This window comes from Triturus cristatus, chromosome 11 (assembly GCF_964204655.1).
Source record: "Triturus cristatus chromosome 11, aTriCri1.1, whole genome shotgun sequence".
Taxonomy (NCBI): domain Eukaryota; kingdom Metazoa; phylum Chordata; class Amphibia; order Caudata; family Salamandridae; genus Triturus; species Triturus cristatus.
Genome location: NC_140594.1, coordinates 141114183 through 141134853, shown reverse-complemented (window position 1 = coordinate 141134853; position 20671 = coordinate 141114183). Strand labels below are relative to the sequence as shown.

The following is a 20671-nucleotide window of genomic DNA, read 5'->3' as shown; positions in this document are numbered from 1 at the left end:
AGGCGGAGCTGCCCGGAAGGCTGGGGTGTGCTCAAGTCAGGGCTGTGAGCACCGGTAACCACCTGCGGCGCCACAGGGAGCCCCACGGGGCTATGCGGCTGGGTCGCACCCTAACAACTCCATTTGGAATGTAGAGGGGGACCAACCTGGGCCGCGCCTTAACGACACCACATCTCCGACGTTCATGGGAGGCAAGGGCTCAGCAGGCACCGGGGGCGAACCCGCCGGCAAGGCTGTCGGAGACCCCACAAGAAGTGGAGGTCCCGAGGATGCCCCAGGAACGGGAGAGGACCCAAACGAGGCCTGCAAAGCCGTAGCATAGGCCTCATTTGGGCCCGAGTCGCCCCTACACCCAGAAAGGGCGGATAGAGAGGGGGCGACCATCGGGAGCGCACGTCCAGAAAGGACCGGGAACCAGTGCCCCTGACAACAGAAGAAGGTGAGGACGAAAACCTAGGCGACAAGTGCCGTGACTTAGCAAGTGGAGAACGATGGCCCCGGACCCCAGAAGGCGATCGACGACGGAACCGAACAGAGGAAGGACCTGCAGTCGACGGCGAGGCTGGGGGGCGAGACGACTCCGACCGGGACAGCCGTGCCGAGAGAAGCTTCATACGGCGCTCTCGCCGAGACTTCGGTTTCAGACGCTGGCAGGTGTCACAGTCCGTGGAGTCATGGTGCTTGCCCAGACACCACATACAAATAAGATGCATGTCAGTCACGGACATTTGCCAGGAATTACAAGATTTAAAGCCCGAAGGCATCGCACACTGTTCTCGATACGAAGCGTCGAAAATGAGGCCTGAAAACAGGCCAGAGGAGCTCACTCTGGATCCGCGTTGCACGCAGAAAAGAAGGAAACTGACGTCAGCGCGCCGGGAGGGACTTATATGACCTCGCTAACGTCATGTACGTGGACGACGTCAGGGCGGGGTCGTGTTGCACCGTCCCCCGGCACGCAGTGCTGCTGCTGCAAAAAATGTCCAGATCCAGTCTCACGCCTGGGGATATTCTAAGTTAAGGAATCTGCGGCTAGATGTCTCTATCAGATATGAGCATCATCTGTAGGCCTTGTGTGTTCTGTAAAAGGTTTCATCATCTGAGAACTAATGGACTATAGAGTGAAGGGTGATATTACACTGAGTGATTATAGAATATAACACATTTGTACCATCACAAAGACACAAACAATACTTCCACATTTTTGTAAAGGTTGCTACAATGCAAATCTAATGAGGTGAATACACAGCATTGCCGCTCACCTATGATAATAAACAGTCAATGTTAATTACAAACCCAATTAAAACCTAAGCTTATTATGCACCGTACACCAACTGAAAGACATGTACTTGGACTCAGAGTTAGGAATTGATGGAGCAAATGTAAACAGTGATCATGAATGATAATCTAAAAACTGAACACCCAACGCCAACCGGAAGACACATACTTGACCCCAATTTCAAGGAGCGTTGAAAATTGGCAGAATAAATTGTAAACATCCCTAAATTCTAACAGGCAAGCACAAAGCCGGAGGTGCAGGTTAGTGGCAGGCCACACAGTTTCATGTTGTAATTGACAATGAATGATTCAGTGAAATGGGATTACAACACTGGAATGTATAGAGCACTAATCCAAACAATGAAGTTGTATTTGTGCTGATATAGAGTTTCATCTCCAACATTCCAATGCTTGTTTTTCTGTTTCTCAATTTATTTTGTAACATTCTTCCTTATGTAGATAGAATGTTCTAATAGCATTAGAGTCTTTCTACTGTGGGCGTTAACAGTCGGTTAATGCACTCTCTCCGTCTGTCTCGGGCTTAAACTCGAGAAGAGGGCTTTAACAGCCGCCATAGCCTTCGGCAGAAGGCTACAATGTATTAGAATACTGGACTGTTGGAGCTTTGCTGAAGACAAACGAGTGGGTCTGGAAAATAAGGGTTGTTATAGACCTTTGGCTTGAACATTTCAAATTGGTCTTTCGGTTTCTCCTCTTTAATTTAGAATGTTCAACTCCCTGTGAGTGGAATGTTCTAGTAGCATTATCATGATAGCCTTTCTGTCTCAGGCTACGTCTTTCTTTATAACACTCAGCAGCAGGTTATGATGCTATATTATCCCACCCCTGCTACTAGAGCTGCAGAATTGTAAATGGGTACACATTAGAAACTACTACTAGGTCATTATGCCACAAACTATACTCTTCAGTTAATTCTTCAAATGCAATTTCAAAACAATTTGTAGAACCTTACTACTGCTTGCCACTGCTGTTACCGGCATAGCTCAAAGAAGATGGACGAGTAATTCTTTGCTAGCAATAAGCCTTTTTATTTAAACAGTAAGGCAGTGTTGTCACACTGCTACCCACATTCAATTGTTGGTGGGTATGTTGATTAAAATAACAGTAAACAAAAACTTCACCTTCCGTAGAAGAAAACAACCCTTTAGAGCAAGCTGCATAAATATGTACATCTCATCGACTCTATATACAATCCGTTCTATCATACAACGTGGTTCAAAACAGCTATATTATCCACAATTTTTTCGTACAAAAGATAGATGCCCCCTTGTACAGTTCAAACAATATATTGTGTTCAACCTTTTTTGTTATGCCTCTTTTTATACAAACTAGAAAGTTGATAATACTAACTTTAAAGGTTTTTGCTCATAGTCTAACAGTTTTTATTCAGATTGCACAATTAAATTATAGCACGTAGCACAAATACATGGGCCACTGAAAGGAGACAGGACAATTACGCAGACAATTCAGAGTGCAAATGAGTTTATGAAACTTTACAAAAATATTGCAAACCATGTGTGTACGTTAAAAGCGAACATAACCTTCAAAGTATGGCTCTTTGTAACTTAGTTAAAGTAATTCTAGAGCTTCAGACAAGAAATGTAGCAACATTTCTACGTGTCTTTTAGTTAATGTAACAAAAATACCTGGAACTATACACATGGTGTAAGACAACGCATTAAGCTAACCGTGCCCACAATTTAAATCAATTCAAGGACTTTAAACAACATAATTGTCGGTAAACCAAGCACTGTTAGTGTCTAGACCCACTCAGATCGACCAATTTTACATCCAGGCTCCATGACTGACCACAAATGCTGTATAGCAATTCATTATGTAAAGAACCACTGATTGTACAGCTAGGCCTACATTTATCATGACAAATGTGAAAAGTTACAAAGCTCCTGAGCTCATGGTTGACAAGCATGGTCAAACAAACAGAGCAGAATCTACCAATGCCTAGATCCTTCCAGCTTGGTCACATGACACTCATGCAACTTATCAAAATGTCTATAGGTTCCCATGATCACCATGGCATGAAGAGTAAAGCTGATGTACTGCAAACTGTGGCAAAACAAGCTATTTCATCAGATTTATGATGGAAACAAATATCTAAATCGAATACTCATATACCCGCATTGAGCTGCCACGGGTTATCCATTTGTCAGGCTCTTTCTTAATAGTCGCTTGCTATTGAGTGCTTTAACTGGGTATTTTGGCTGATCCAGTTAGGTGTGCTAGCATCCACATCCAAAGGTACCAGTGCATAGAGTCTGAATAAAAAAGAGGGATTCAGAATCAGTTTTTAAGTTAAAGCAGATGGATGGTGAGCAAACCTCTGCACCAGCAGTTACCCATGTTGGACCTTTAGCTTCTCACCTAGGCTATTTTTGACTTAGAAAAACTCAAGATTACACTATTCTGATGCACACAGAATCTAGAGACGACTGAAGCCATTGCAGCAGAAAATGAATACAGTGTACAATGTTCTCAGCGATTAATTCCTTTGGCTCACTGGTCATCTACATAGCAGGTACGCACCACACTAGCTGCAGTTTTCAATATTTCTACATCTGGCTTTTCAATTTCCTTTGCTTAAATGGAATATATTAAGACCCATGACTATTCCAAAGAGATAAGTGGCACAAAAATTGGTTGTAGTGCATATCCCAATAACAAAACACACCATAAACACGAAATCCAGATCATACACTGGGGATGGAAAAGGTCTTTACTGTCAGAATGTTTGACAAACTAACATTGTAGAATCAAGTCCACTGTTTATAGACTAGACAGGAAAGCCTGTTGTAACACAAGAATATGGTGATCGTCACTGTCTAAAAATATATGACTCTTGAAGGAACATAAACCAAGAACTTCTGAACTGCAAAGCCCAGGCTCAACTAAGAAAACATGGCTGACAAAAATGAAAGCAAAAATGTGGCAACAATGTGGTAGGAGCTGCATTTAACGGGATACAGGAATATTCATTCATTGTCAAAATGGCAGAAGCTGGTCATAGCAACTTCTGAAATTTAAAGCGGATGTCAGGGGATTATACATTTCAACTTTGCTGGTGTCAGCATTTCGAGCGCTACAGTTCCTTGGAAAATCATTAGGATACCGCCACCTCACTTCTTCTAAGCTTTTAGAGAGCAACCCTTTTTTTAAAACTTGGACAGGAGAAATCTTCTGCAAATCAACAGCATGACGAATCATGATAAAGATTAGGATCTATGAAGCGTTAAAAATGTAGTGATAGAGCTCAACTGTCCTCACTCTTCTATACTTTGCTACAGGGCACACCCAAATACCACCAAGGGGTTAAACTTGTCCAATAAGTCCCACAGTTTGTACGACCTCAAAGCAAATTTATGGCAAAAAAATAGCCACGGCAAAGCTGTATCCCAAACACCCTGGCAACTAAATGGTTGATCGATATTCAGATTTATTAGGATCCAGGCTTCCAGCTCATCTAACCCAGATACGCAGCTTTTTATGCGTTGCTTGTGTGCGCGCTTCTAAAATTTAAGAACGGTGTCTATGCAAATGTTCATTAGAGAACTGTCCACACTGTCACAAAAACTTGTGACTATCTGTCACTGCTAGGTAAATTAAAGCAAATGAATGGCATTATGAAAGATCCCTGTAAGATAGTCATTTAACTATAGTGATGTCATGTGAGTAAACCAAAATTAAATCAATGATTAGAAATGAAATTTCTTGAGTGCTTTAATTGTCTTAAGGAAAATTTTGAAGAGACCAGGTGAAGGGAGAAGCGGGAGGGGAAATTTTGAAGAAAAGTTCTAAAGGAATCAGCAAAAGAGGTGTTCTATGTCTTTGCTTTTCACTGCGGAGACAAGTCACACCACCTTGAAGATGGGAGGAAAGGAAAAAGCCCAAATCATACAGCATACACATTCTGGGCAAACAACAGGCCTAGCAAGAAGCATTCATGTGACACCGCACCACTAACAAACTTGAAAACGTTTGCGTATTAAAAACAAGGAGCTCAAAGTCAACACTGAATGAAAGGGTAAACACGTTAAGTAACATGACTATTCTATATTGGTGGTCTCACCTAAGCTTGTCTCCTGCCCTGAACTGTGCACTGAAAGGTCAACCTTACTATTCTAACTCCAGTCCTAGAATAATTGGGGAAAGGGCAACATTTCCCAAATATTCCAGGAAGCTTATTTACCATTTCAACTCCAGTCCTGGTATATTGTGGTTGAACGTTGTACATTCCACTTGTATTTTTAGGAATGGTTGAAAAGTAGTTATTTTGAATGGCTGAGTGTGCTGCCTTGAGGACGCAGCTCAGGGCAAAAACTGGGACTACCTTTACCTTTCACTCTGTATGTACGGTCTCCAAATCACGAGTGTCGAAAAGATGCATCTGTAGCCTTTGATGATCTTCCTTCGTTTGTGCTGTGAAAGTGGAAACTTAAGCTCCATTTCACTATAAGTTCCTGTAACAGTCAGCTTTGCGGCAGCCATGCAGTGTGAATGTGATGGTTTAATACCGTGGTGCGTTTTTAGGCAATGTGGCAGAGTGATGAAGATTGACCGTTCAGCACTATATTTTACAAGAAAGAATTGTTCTGGTACAGAGGTGAACACTCAAAATGTTTGAGTGCCAATAACCATACATGCATTATCTTGTTTAGCAAGATGGATTTTGGCAAGGAGGTACCATCTCAACATCCCTTATTTAAGCAATGCATGGTGCACTGTTAACAGGCGGCATCATGGGAACGGTAAGGCAGAATGGCCGCTCAGCTCTTTTTCATAACAAGATATTTGGAAAACAAAATCAAATATGCAAAAAGTGACTAAATTAATAGATGCTAGACAAATGACCTATCCTTTAATTCCAAGTAATCATCACTCCTGTATCAAGATTACATGTAAAGGTTGTGCTAAAAGTAACATAACCTGTACTTTACCAAAACACTGAGCAAAAAACAGACTCCGACCGGATATATTTGAAAAACAGTCTGAGCCATTGTTGTGAGGTTTTCACATGCTCTTTTTCACAACAGCGAGGTCTGAATGCCTCACACCAGCAATTATGAAATGCCAATTCTAAGATAATTTAATGATTGTACTACATTATTCAGAAAGCAACCCTTTAAGAACAAACACTGCATTCTGGAGTTCCAGTAAAAAAACGGATTAATGAAATAAAAACATCATTACAGAAAATGTTCAGATTAGAATAATTCTATCCATGTTTATCAATATGCGTGACAATGGGGTTGGACTTGTTTCAGATGAAGACATAGGACATATAAATTGTGACCCACTTTAAGTACATTTCCGTACAACATCAATAGTGTTGGAATGTTCACCATCTTGTTTGTGCGGCATGTAGCTTACAAAATGGAGTCTCAGACTTTCATTTTAACTGGTCCTTGGTGAGTGAGTACCAGAGAGGTAGAATATGCTTCTCTACCTTGGGTGCCCTAGAACCAAAATTATGTTTCTATGGGGATTCTATTGATCCAAATTCCCTGATTTGGAGTAAATTACATCTCCTTTTGGCAATAACGAAATTAAATTTTCCTGCACTTAAGTCAAAGGTTATTAGGTGTCTGAAGTGACAAGATTTGATTATGTCGACAGCACAGGATAAAAAAAAAATCTGTCATTAATGATATATATATATATAAAATTGTTCTTTCATGTACATGTCCTGATATGGTGATGTCGGCTTCAGGGTTTGGTGCTGCACATTCTTAAATTAGACAGATCTATGTTAAAAGGATTTCATTCTAAGGGACATGCACTGACGGAGGTGGAAGACCTCAAATGGATCAGGGGTTACATCAGTCAGGTGGCGATCACAACCAAGAATGTAAATACTAAACATTTCCAAATCTCTTGAATGTGTACTGTTTCAGGATTATTGTATTTGTACTTTGAAGGCCCACAAACACATGGGACGGGAAATGTTAAAAAAATAAACTGTTTATGCAACATGAAAATATTTTCACGATACAGACCGATTGTCAAATTTACGCCAACATTACTTTTGAAGGGAAATTCAATTTTTCTTTGGCTTTATATTTTCCTGGGCCCTAATCTTCCATGACGACTTACAGCCTTTTCAAATGTGGATTGAATTTACGACTCTACCCCTAGAACCACACCATGGGACTCGGAACAGAGCTATTCAGAAAAGAAACACTAGGTCGAATTTGAAACCTCTATACGTATGTGCACACTTAGTTTTGTAATTTCCAAATCCTGAAAAGGAGAACAGAACCACAGTGGAAAAGCGCCATCCCTTTGGCACTAGGCTTCTGAGGTCAAAGGTCAATTTGTGAATTTTGCCTAGTAAAAATGCCAATAATATTAAATAAACAATAATAAAAAAACTCTGCCCACTGCTGAAACAAGCATGATAAAAAACTGTACATTTATTTAGAAATAAGAATTACAATCTTTGTGATGACCTGAAACTATAATGCCAAAGAAAGATAACAAAAAACTGTTAGTGACAGCGTGATCATCAAGGGCTGCGATGCTCCCTAGATAAATGAGCCAATCAGGGTTCACCGCTTGCTTACAAACTTTTAAGACATATGGAAGGCAGCAGAACAGTTCCTGTGAGCTCTTCTTACACAGCAAGATGCCAGAATCCATGAAAGCCTAATACTTGTTCTTATACTAGAAACCAATAGAAACTGGAATGAAAATGGTACCAGATAGCTACAGGCAAAGATATCTTGGGAGATCAAGAGAAATGCTGATATTTATTTGTGAGGAAGAATTTAATGATTCTATGTTTTGCAAAATAAAAAAAAACATCTTTAGGGAATTTGGAAAATACCCCTGGATAGGAGACCACGACATGAAGTATTATTTTTGCTTTACAAATATGAACAAACTATAAAACACAACATCCTGCAGTCAGAGCCATTTTGTTCAAGCAAGCGAATACATTCCATTGAATTATCTTGAACTTTGATAAACCTTTGATACTTTTATTTCCACACAATGGACAACGTTTTAAAGTCTGAACACAAATCCTCTTGTACAGTAAGTAGCGTCTCAGAGCAGCATATAATACTGTTTATCTAATGTCCTTCCTCGAATAAAGTATCTGAAATAAATCATAGAAGGTATCAAAAATATACCCTGTAGACCAATACATCATACACAATTGCTTTTTTCTTTTGCCATTTGGGGGCGCGACACAGTACAATCCCTCAAGTCTCTCTGCGAACAGATAGCATTTACTAGTTGGGGTGTGGGAAATCGGAAATCGGGGCTGCATCAGGTCTTCATTTCTACCTCCCTCCAGCAGGGATTATACTTTGGGGTGTTTTGGGGGAGACAACCACTCCTTCTTGCTCCGAGCAGTGCTTCCCATCCCTTCAGCCACAAGACATTCCAACTTGCCCGGTCTGTACAGCATAGGAGTTCTGTCTGCCCAGTCGAGGGCTAGTTGTTGCCTCCTGTGCTGCGAGAATCTCTTTCATTCAAATGCATTATACAGCACAGTGTTCTCAAAAGATATTGAAATATAATAGTTTCTGGGGTGGGGACTTGTCAGAGAATTCTCTGAATTTATTCTTTAGTAAAGGGGAAGGCATGGGGATGAGATCTCTCATGGACAGCAGAATGGTCCCTGGACCCGCGCCACCATCCAGGCGAGAGGGACTCGCTGTTCAGCCAATTCAATAGTGCTACTGGCTAAAGAGCTTCTTGGAGCAAGTTTGAATTTGTATGAGTGGTACACAAAGATACACACTGCACAACATTTTTGTTACCAAGGTAAAAGCATTGAATCATCATTATTATATCTTGGAAGGACAGAGTGCTGGGGTTTGTTAAATGTTCATTAAGTTATAGACACACATTTGCCTCCCAGGAGGCCTATCTTGTATTCACCATAGGGATAAGTCAGCTTTCAAATCCCATTTCAAGTACTGGATACCAGGCAAAGTACAGTATGAATACGCATAAGTTTGTGCACATTTGCCTCATGGATAGACCATGGAATCCTCTCGTGGGCACGCTCCCAGACCAAAGAGAATACAGCTGGCATCCTCCACCTGACAGATGTTCAAATGGAAGCAGACTCTTTGGAACTGGGACACCTCCGTGGTTAGCCGCACTGTCTCCTTTTTAGGGATCTCCATGAATTTAAGTCCACTGAAACTTCAGCTGCTGCAGCCCAGCTAAGCTAGTTGCCTTATTAATGTCATACCTTCAATCTGAATTTATAGACGCAAGGGGCGTTGCTCTGCTATACGTCGCCTCTTTGAGGCTGTCCCACTAACACCAAAACCCTGGACCTTCATCCAGTATCCCCCATAAGCTGTTTTTAACAACTCTGACTCCTCAGATGTGAACATCCATTCTTGTAAGAGTTCAAGGGGCTAGCATTCCAACAAAACAAGGAAGGCCTTATTGAAATGCATTGAAGAATTTGGTTTGCAGAAAGGTGCTTGTTAAAAACGTTGTCCCTTTTAAGTGGCAGATGCTGTCGTACGCATGTATTCGTTTTTAGTCATTGGCCTCAGTTGCGTTTCACAAGCCATTTTGTGGCAAAGAACCTCCCCCATGGTAGGCGTGACTGTTTAAGTGCAATCAGAATTTCACTAGACATTAAGAAGACCACTTCGGGAATCAGCTTTGAGAGAGCACCGGAGGGAACCAAAGTTGTCAATGCATGCCATCAAATCAAATGTGCGGCTGTGATGGGGAAAAATACGAGCGGTGAAATATTTGCACTAAACTGGAATGTGCACACTGTACCTCTGTGCATAGATAGGTGTGTCCATATGCACACAAAAACACACATATATGCCTAAATGCATACATCTTCCTTATGGTTTTCAACGTTGAAGATACGTCAGATCATTCAAGCACCAGGCGGAAATATCCCCTGAGTAAAACATTGAAATTCAGTGACCAATTGCATTGTTTTGATCTACTTTAAGGTCGCCAAGCATTGGTTTCTGCTGAATGATCTTTTACACACTGGATCGTGCTGGCACACAACAGTGCCAACGCTAGAACGAGGAGTAGGCTGAGCTTCATTTTAAGGCTTTTTTGATTGAAGACTTGCTAGATTTTCAGGCATGAGAGCAGACTGATTCAAAATGCTGCTCTTTCCTTGGCTTTGATAGCAGTCCTCCGGCTCCATGGTCTCAGAGATAGTTCAGTGCTCCCTGATGGGCTTGCGCCTCCCTCATTCACTGTCTGAGAGGGTTTCATACTGCGAGCAGAGCAGGGGTTTCGGCTCCTCTTCCCAGGCACGGTGCTGGCTGTTGGCGTTTCCTTGTGGAATGGACGTCGGAGGCTGGGCCGCCACTAATCCTGTTGGAAGCCTTATCGTTAGCGGGTTGTATGGAAATGGTGTCGACCCTAAAGACAAAATAGGAGAAACATAGCATTACCAATTCATCCATGAATTAGACTAACAAACAGTAACCTCAACTTGGAATAGTCGATAGTCGGACATTATTAGTTCAAGTCATTGGCCTCCTACAACTGCTCTATAAATTAAAGAGCGACGTGTAGACCCGAGGCACCCTAAATGGGCTTAGAAACATCCTGCTGTGAGTTACGAGAGTTCAATTTGGCTTTGTTTCTTCCTTCCTTCAATAGAAATAAATGCTGAATATTGGTTAATATAATAAACCAATATGGGCTGCAGGATATAGGACATTAAATCAAAACCTTATCAAAAGTCTCATTTTTTGCATAATCTCAGCGAGTCTGTAATGGACAATTGATAAAGAACAAATCTTAAAACATTCTCACAGGGGTGTTTAAGGAAATTCACAGATCAATAATAAAAAAAAGTAACCAGAGGTGATATTGATAATGGTGAATTCCAAAATGTAAAATCCTCAACTCAGCTTAATTGAGTTAGTTCCCATCTGAAGAAAACAATACATGATTATAGCATACTCCCAATAAAACCAATTTTTGGTGCAAATATAAAAAAGTGCAACTGTGCAATAAAATCCTATTTTACAAATTAAAAAATAAACATTGCAAGAATTTAAATATACAATAACACAATCTTTCATTTGTTACTAGATTTAGACGCATTAAAATGTTGAAAACAAGGATCTAAATATTCTGCACAATGCTGCCCAAGATAGGTACAGGTTAGAAGAGTATGACGGATTCAAATCCTGTATTCTTTGGTTACAAAGTAGACATGCACATTGAACACATGGGAAACCACTCCAAGCACCTACTACTGCCATAATTAATAGTATTTCTGCTCTCAGTAAAAACAGGTTTCTTTTAAGACGATATTTGGAGACTATCAGTAAAAATGTTTGTATATTCCCTACTATGGTCCTAGTCAGTATAGTGTTGTAACTTTCAAAAGTAGTGCAATGTCATTTATCCAATTTAAAACTAATGGTGGGAATTAGTCTTTTTGGTGCAAGCTTCAAGTAGCTATATTTATTTATAGGGTTTTATAAAGCGCAACAGATACCCAAATACGGGCTTCCCGGCACTGACAGGCCCCATAAGTAGCAGGGGTTCCTGGTGAGGTATATGGACATCTAAAAATATCTATAAAGTGACTAAAAATCACAAAGAAGATATATTAACAAAGAAAAACACGGGGCTAAGTAATTACCTAAAGAGATATGTTTTGAGTTGTTTCCTAAAGCTTGACAAGTTGTTATTGGACCTGAGCTGAACAGGAGGGGAGTTCCATAACTTAGCAGTGAGGAAGGCAAATGTTCTTGCTCTCCTAATTCTTGGAACTGCCAAAGACTAATGGTGTCTTTCTTACAGAGAAAACAAGAATTTTATTTTTGCACATTCATTCTTAGAGCATGTTTCTCAGAACAACTGTGAAGAGCATTTAAGTTTATTTGTAAACCAATGGGAGTAAAATATAAGAAAGTTAAATCACTGGCATACAGAAATGAACGGCAGCTGAATTTTCCTAACTTAAAAAGAAAACTGTTCATAAAGTACAAAAATATATGGTAAGCCACTTAGATACACAATGGAAATGACAGGGGCAAAAAAAAATACACTATTATTCCAACAAAATATGGTAGAGGTGAGTCCAGAGAAAACTACATTTTACTGAATACATTTTCTATCACTTTGTAAAGAGATTAGCAATAATACTTGTCATTTAAAATCATATCTTCTGCGCTAATTCTTTTTGCAACATACCCTTCAATTGAAGGTGCGAAAGACAAGTTGGCGCTTCTTCTCCCTTGTTAGTATGTTTATAAATGCTCCAATAAATTGCTGGAATTCACTACAGAGTTGGTTTGGGGACACATTTTACACTAAAACAAAAAGTTACAGCATCGAAATGTTACAGGCAAGAACTTCCAAACCAAAGCTTAAAGTATCTTTACATCTGACAGGCTACCTTTTGGAAGCATTGACAGAATAGCAATTCCGACGTACCATGGTTCATCGGGAGGCAATGAAGTAGTACACTTAGAATCCCCAACAATTGAAAAACTTGGAACCGCTTTGACCCATTGTTTTTTTTTTTAACAATCCAGATTTTCATTACATTCATATTTCTAGGTGCATAACTGATTTCAAAGCAATATTCTGCAAAATCAGAGTACAAGTAGTCTTACAGGCTGACCTTACAGTTCTTTGGGATTTTGGTGAAAATCAACCCAGAGTAAACCTAACTAAGCTGCTCTGTCTGACTTGAGTCACCTACATTTTTCAGCTTGAATTTTTCAGCCTGGTAAATGTCCAGGCTGACTAAGCCAACCTAATGTAAGTGTTTCTTTGCGAAAATGCGTTTGAGGTTTTTTTGGCCTGATCCTGCAGCTTGTTCCAGTTTGTTCTTTTTTTGTGCCAACGCCCTGCTTCTATATACCCTTTTTTATTGGAGTGAGCCCCCACTCTCCTTTGCCGTTCCTACTAAAGCTGCCTCTCACACCCAGTCCATCCTTTTTGCGCTGCTTCCATACCTCCATTCCCAGTGTTGTCCCTGCCTCGCTTCCAATCAAGTAGCCCTCCCTTGAACAGCCTTTTACTGAAGGGGTCTCTCCAAATACCCCCAACCTCCCTCGTTCATGTTTTTTCTCTTGAAGAGTGTGATGTGGCTTCTTTGTGCTTAGGCCCCTTCACTTAAATTCCCTGCTACTTTACTTCCGAGATCAACATGACTTAGCAAGCATGATTCAGAGTTGGGACCACACCACTAGTCTGGAAAAGGCCAATCACTTTGTGCCCACGATGAGGCCCAGACACAACGGATGCTCCCTATTTGAAGCTACTGTGCTTAGCTTTGCTCCTTTAGTAAGAGAATTTCTTAGGTATCAATCTTTCCTGAAAGCACTTCCACCATCTGAGCTGAGACAGCTCATATTCAACCAGAAGGGAGGGCCGAAGCCTCAAAGGCTCTCTGAGTGAGGCTGCTGCACAGAGAAAAGCCTCTTTAACTTAAGTATGCAGAGGATATTAATTGGTACATCCACTACCAAAGTGCCACCACCATTTACTTACAAATAGTACAAGCACTTCACATTCGAAGGAAGGTTAACAGGTCAGAGAAAATTTGAACGCCTCTGAAGTTGGTTGAAATTCAGAGTACAAGTCCATTACCTTGTAGGCTTCATCTAAAGGCAGTGATCTGGAGACTACATCCTCCTCCTCCTCTGGTTCTAGAAATGAGCTGGCTCTCTCATATGATAGTATAGGCAAAGGTAAAGATGAACCCAAGGATCAACTTGGAGAGAATCCTTGGGTCCTGCATATCAAGCCAAGAAGAGAGAAGAGGTGGGGACCTTTAGAAAGTGGTGGCCCACAGTTTAACCAAGTAAGGCCTCCAGTTGACATTCACTATTCCAATCCCTATCTGAAACCCTTTTGAGGATATCAGTCAGCTGTGCTCTCCGACCACAACAGACAGGTCAGCGCCTTTGTCCCAGAGTGCTTGGTTTTCAGCAATTCTTAGCCTCCATCTCCTGCCTCTCACTCCGTCTGTTGTGGAGATGTAGGCGACTGTAGAGTTGGACCCCTCCAGTCTGCAACAGTCGCTACAGAGGTGGCTCACCTCTTCATTTGAAAATTCCGCATCTCGTAAGAAACTGCTTCGTTAAAAGCGAGTGCCCTTTGCTTTGATTCGGACCCTGTGTTACAGGAGTCAAGGGGTCTTCAAGTGGGAAAATGTGTCCCGTCTCAAGAGCGACACAGATAATCCAATGCTTTATGTCTGGCCTATGCAGGATAGTCCTCACCTGGACGGCATTGAAATGCTCATTGGTGGTTTAACCAGGAATGTGGTTTTGCACAGTTCACCCGTTCTCAGTCTGTTCTCCTCATAGTGGACTGTGGGCATCGGTGTCTCACACCAACCCCATCGCACCTTTAGCCCTAAAACCGTCCCAGCCCTGAACCCTAAATTTGACAAAAAGATGCACCCCCTCCCCTGCCCCTGTACTGACATGCGTGGAGTTAACGATTCTGCATAAACAAGGGCGAAGTAATGACGCCGTTGTGCCGCCGCTTTCGTTGTAAAGGCTTTTTGTTCAGTAAGAGAACTGGAGGAACACGACTTCCAAAAGGTGGCTACTTGATTTACAGGCATTGATAAGAGCTAGTTGCAAACAGTGGTGTACATCTGGCAACAGTTTTAGTTTTGGGATTTAACAATGGTCTTCACTTTCTTCAGTGTGTGGGAGAGGCAGAGAGAAATACTTCATGAGTAATTGAGCCACTGTTTGTGGGACTTTAATAGAGAATTGTTACCCTTAATCACATGGTGAACAACCCTTCCACCTTGCAGTTTGACGTAATGTGCAGTGCAAAACGTTACTGTGTTTTTTGTTCGCTTAGAGGGTATGCCAGCCTGTAAGCACCAGTACTGTTAGTTTGAGCTGGTCACAGAGGTGCGCTGTTACCAGGTCCCTGTTATCTAATGTTTTTCTCACAGCTGGTCACAAAGTCTCCCGAGACAGAACAATCCTTTTAAAATTTAAACTGCAGTACCACTGCGTGTCGAAAGGTGACGTCGGTCGGCTCCGCGTTCGTCGTTGGCGTCATGGTCGCCGGGATGACGTTGCGGTAGCTACTTAGACGCCGCCCTCGCGCGCTGACGTCAGTTTTTTTACACGACATTCCACACCAGAAGCGCAGAGCCATGCAAGACACTGACCACTGGTGCACAAAACTAGGGCCCTGATAGGGATTCCCTGACCCTACAAATCAGTTAGCAGAATGGGAGGATGGGTGAGGCGATAAGGAATCTATAACTTATTTATGTCTCTTACAGATATATCGTTACCGAAGGTAAGTAACTTGTTCATCGGAAAGAGACAATTAGTTATAGATTCCTTACCTTTAGAATAAATACCTCAGCAATACCAACCCTGGAGGTGGGTCTGCGAACCAAGTTCACAACAGAAAGTCCTGCAGAACAGAACGGCCAAAGAAGCCGTCTCTCCGGACTTGGCTGTCCAAGCAGTAGTGTTTTCTGAACGTGTGCAGAGATGCCCACGTAGCTACCTGACAGATGTCATTGAGGGGGACTCCCCGTCTCAAAGCTGTGGTAGCTGCCGTCGCCCAAGTGGAATGGGCGCGCAATCCTACTGGAGGCTCCTTCTTCGCCAAAGAGTCGCAAGCTTTAATGCACCTAACGACCCACCTAGAGATGGTCTGTTTGTGCACGGCCCGACCTTTTTTGGCGCCCAAGTAGCCAACAAAGAGTTAGTCATCCACCCGGAATTGCTTGGTGCGATCTAAATAAAATGAAAGCGCACGTTTGGATCCAGACGTTGGAGCCTCTCTTCCTCCTTAGAAGAATGCAGGGTCAGAAAGAAGGTGGGCAAAGTGATGGTTTGACCAAAGTGGAAGAAGTAACCACTTTAGGAAGAAAAGAGGGTCGGGTTCAAAGGACAACCTTGTCCGGTTGAACCGCCAGAAAAGGAGGTTATGAAGAAAGAGCATGGAGCTCACTCGCCCTGTGAGCAGAGGTGATGGCAACCAGAAAGGCAGTCTTTAAAGTGAGAAGTCTGAGAGGACATTTATCTAGCAGCTCAAAGGGAGCGCACACAAGATAAGTAAGAACCAAGTTCAAGTCCCACTGAGGCATTACAAAGCCAACAGGAGGAAAAAGATGCGTAATGCCTTTAAGAAAGCGATTTACAACAGGGGACTTGAAAAGAGAAGGCTGATCAGGAAGCCTCTGAAAGGCTGAAATGGCCGAGAGGTAGCCCTTAAGAGTGCCCAGGGCAGAGCCCTGCAGGGCCAAAGAAAGGAGGACGAGAACCTCAGAAAGAGGGGCAGAAAGGGGATCCACAGCCTTTGCTGTGCACCATGCCACAAATTTGTTCCATTTGCAGGCGTATACCGTCTTAGAGGAGGGACGTCTGGCTGCCACGATAACATCACACACTTTGGGAGGAAGGTTGAAGGCTGTCAACTGTCACCACTCAATCTCCACGCAAAGAAGTGGAGGCTGGACAGGTTTGGGTGGAGGACCGTCCCCTGCTACTGCGACAGAAGATCCTCGCGAAGAGGCAGTCTGATCGGAGGATCGATGGCCATGTGTAACAGCTCGGGATACCAGACTCCTCGTCACCAATTGGAGCCACAAGAATGACTTGGGCCCGGTCGCGCTTGATCTTCTTCAGCACTCTGGGCAGAAGTGATATAGGCGGAAAGGCGTATAGAAGACCTCAACTCCACTTGCGACAGAAAGCGTTGCCTAGCGAGAGCCGCCTTGGAAATTCCAACGTGCAGAATTGCTGAAATTGCGCGTTCTCTTCGGTGTCAAATAGATCTAACCAAGGCTCTCCCCACTGCTGAAAGAGACTTTCCACCACCTACTAATGAAGACACCATTCGTGATCCATCATGCACCTGCGGCTGAGTTCGTCCGCCCTGGCGTTCTGTGTACGTGCCATGTGTTGAACCACCAGGGATATGCCCTGATGCTCCAGCCATGTCCAGAGACGGAGGGCCTCTTGACATAGGGTCCACGACCCCACCCCGCCCTGTTTGTTGCAGTACCACATGGCGGTGGTGTTGTCCCTGAACACCTACACTATGCTTTTAGCGCAAGACGGACCGCCTGGAGCTCCAGATGGTTGATGTGGAGCCTGGACTCCGCCGGAGGCCAGAGGCCTCTGATCTCCGCCGGAGGCCAGAGGCCTCTGATCTCCGCCGGAGGCCAGAGGCCTCTGGTCTCCGCCGGAGGCCAGAGGCCTCTGGTCTCCGCCGGAGGCCAGAGGCCTCTGGTCTCCGCCGGAGGCCAGAGGCCTCTGATCTCCGCCGGAGGCCAGAGGCCTCTCATCTCCGCCCTCTTATGTGGCGCCCCACCCCAGAAGTGATGCATTCGACACTCTGTGAACTCCGGTTGGGGAAGAGAGAGGGATCTGCCGCTGACCCATTCCTGGTTTGTTAGCCACCACCTCAATTGGTGCACAGTGCCCTCCGAGATCTGAACGCAATCGGACACATTCCCCTGATGTTTTGTCCACTGGAACTTTAGGTCCCACTGTAGAGCCCGCATATGCCATGGGGCATGATCTACCAACAGGATGCAGGAGGCCATGAGGCCCAGCAGTCTCAGGGTCAGCCTGACCGAAACCTGGGATAGAGGCTGAAAGTTCGGAATCATAGCCCAAATATCCCGGACTCGCTCCTCGGGAGGATATACCCGAAACTGTGTCATGTCCAGAACCGCTCTGCTGAAAAGGAGCTTCTGAGAGGGAGGCAGGTGTGACTTCAGCACGTTTATAGTGAACCCCAGCGAGTGCAGGAGGTCGCCATCGTCTGGAGGTGGGAGACGAATGCCTGGGGCGAGCCAGTCTTTAACAGCCAATCGTCGAGATAGGGAGAAGACTGGAACCCCTGATCTGCGCAGGTGAGCTGCGACCACCGCCATCACTTTCGTAAAGCCAAAGGTGAGCACGGTAAACTGAAGGTGCTTGTGGCCTACCATGAACCACAGGTAACGGCGGTGGGCCGGCAGGACGGGGATGTGAAAGTAAGAGTCCTGCAAGTCCAACGCTACCATCCAGTCTCCAAGGTCGAGGGCAGACTGGACCTGAGCTAGTGTCAACATTGTGAAATTCTCCTTCCGGAGGAAGCGGTTGACGTTCCTGAGATCTAAGATAGGACGCAGACCTTTGTCCTTCATGGGCACCAGAAAGTAATGGAAATAGCAACCAAGACCTACTTCTGGGGCAGGAACTCTCTTGATAGCTCCCTTGGCTCGAAGAGACGTAACTTCGGGTTGGAGAAGGACCAAATGATCCTCCGACATGCAATGGTACTGAGGTGGCATGGATAGAGGGGTAGTCTCGAAGGGGAGGGAGTAGCCCCTTCGGACTATCTGCAAAACCCACCTCTCCGACGTGATGGTGCCCGAGTGGGGGAAGTGATGGCGAATCCTCCGCCCACTGGCAATTGGTGGCCCTGTAAGGTCGGACTAGGAGGGTTTGGAGGCTGCTGCAGAAGGGGCGCTGGTGGATTGGCCCGCTTGCTGGCCCCCAGACCCAAGACTGCAGTTCTCACGTCCCCAGCTGCGAAGGGGCTGGACAGCTTGTGCTGGCCTGTGGCTCTGGGTTGAAGTGGCGGGGCACCCCTTCCATAGCCACGAAAGGGGCGAAATGCAGACTGCGCAGGGCGGGTGGAGAGGCCCAAGGACTTAACCATAGTCCGGGAGTCCTAGAAGCGCTCTAGTATGTTGTCTGCTTTGTCGCCAAACAGGCGACGGCCATCAAAAGGCATGTCCAGCAAGGTAGCCTGGACATCCCCGGAGAAACCAGTCGACCTCGGCCAGGCGTAGCATCAAAGGGCTACCAACATAGAAATTGTCCTGCCTAGCGAGTCGGCAGTGTCCAGTCCACATCGTATGGTAAACTTGGCTGCGTCTCTCCCCTCGGCGAGTGCACAGCGGAGCACGGCCCAGGAATCCTCTGGGAACTGTGGCAGCACCTGTGCTACCATATACCACACAGAGTGGGTATAACGGCCCAACAGACATGCAGTGTTCACCGACCGCAGTCCCAAGCTAGAGGAAGAAAACATGTTCTTCCCAAGATAATCCAGCTTTTTGGATTCCCTATCAGGTGGTGTGTTAGGGAATGCACCTTTGGTTGTAGAGGCTTGGACCACCTAGCTCTCAGGGGTTGGGTGTTGGGAATGGAAAGAGGGGTCACCCAGAGCCGGGCGGTAGCATCGGGCAATCATCCTATCCACAGGAGCCCCAGTGTTGGGCCTGGACCAGGTGCCCAAAAGGATGTCTGTAAGGGCTTCATTGAAAGGAAGCAGGGGATCCGAAAAGGCCGATTGAAGCACTTCTGTCAGGAGGTTCGTCCTGACCGCCACCGTAAGTAGCTCGAGGTTGAGAGCCTCGGCCGCCCTATGCAACACAACTGCGTATGAAACAACCTCCTCCGTAGCCACGGTAGGAGGAGACACCATGCCAAGGTCTGTGGAGTTATCCAGACCACTGACGGACCCCAACTCCTCTCTCCAGTCCGGTTCATCCAACTGGTCAGCTAAAGGGTCAACAGACCCCTCCCAGTCCTCCTCACCCTCCTCTGGTTGCCAATCTGGCCGGTAGGGAACACCAGGGTCAAACAGAGGTACAAAAGTACAGTTGGGCGCCAGATCAAGCGTCGGTCGACGTCGGTCCAGCTCCGTGTCCAAGTCAGGGTAGAGGCCGGGGTCGACGCCAGCTGGGGACACAACCGCGTCAGGAGCAGACGTGGTGCTGGTGGACTCGGCGCCGGGGAGGTGTTACAAGGTCGACCGGCGCCAATCCGGATCCAGGCCTCGATACAAGGGGACCCTGTGGCGCCAGAGCCGCCGGCGTCGAAGGTCTAGGGCCCCCAGCCGTGCCCGCGGGGCCCAAAGGCACGCCGGTGGAGTTAGCCTGGCCAAAGATGGCACGCATTGCTTTGTAGAAACTCCAAAGCTGGGCAGGAGTCGCTCCGGCTCCCGGAAAGGGAGGAAAACTCGGAGTCGACCCTTCAGGTTCCGCACGCAGAGCCGCGGGATGGGCACCGTCCGCATCCCTCGATGCATCGGCCGACAGACGGGGAGAAGTCGAAGAGCGACAAGGCTTCTTCGACTTCTTCTTGTGCTTCAACTTACCTGAGGAGTGCTAAGACTTTGATGACGAGTGGTGGTGAGTCCGCGACCGGCCTCTCAACCTTCCACGTGACCGGGACCTCACGCAGAGTGGACTGCCGGGCCTCAAGAAGCTTTCGGGACCGCTCCTGCAAAGACTTCGGGTTCATGGTACGGCAGTCGGAGCATGACTTAGGATCATGGTCGCGCTCCAGGCACCACAGGCACACGCGGTGCGGGTCCGTAACCGACATCAGCTTGCGACAGGTGTTGCAAGCCTTGTAGACGGGCCGAGGACAACTGGACA

At 45.1% G+C, this 20671-nt stretch overlaps 1 protein-coding gene across 14 annotated transcripts in view; it reads right to left on the bottom strand.

Annotated features, from left to right (window-relative positions):
• Window positions 1-7706: 7706 nt before the first annotated feature.
• NCOR2 (nuclear receptor corepressor 2) overlaps window positions 7707-20671 on the bottom strand; it is a 1213077-nt gene continuing 1200112 nt past the window's right edge. For all 14 annotated transcript variants that reach the window (XM_085635706.1, XM_085635715.1, XM_085635711.1 and 11 more), the window contains one exon: window positions 7707-10683. In XM_085635706.1, coding sequence (XP_085491832.1) covers window positions 10508-10683 — 176 coding nt within the window. In that variant the 3' untranslated portion in view covers window positions 7707-10507. The remainder of the gene's footprint in view (window positions 10684-20671) is intronic.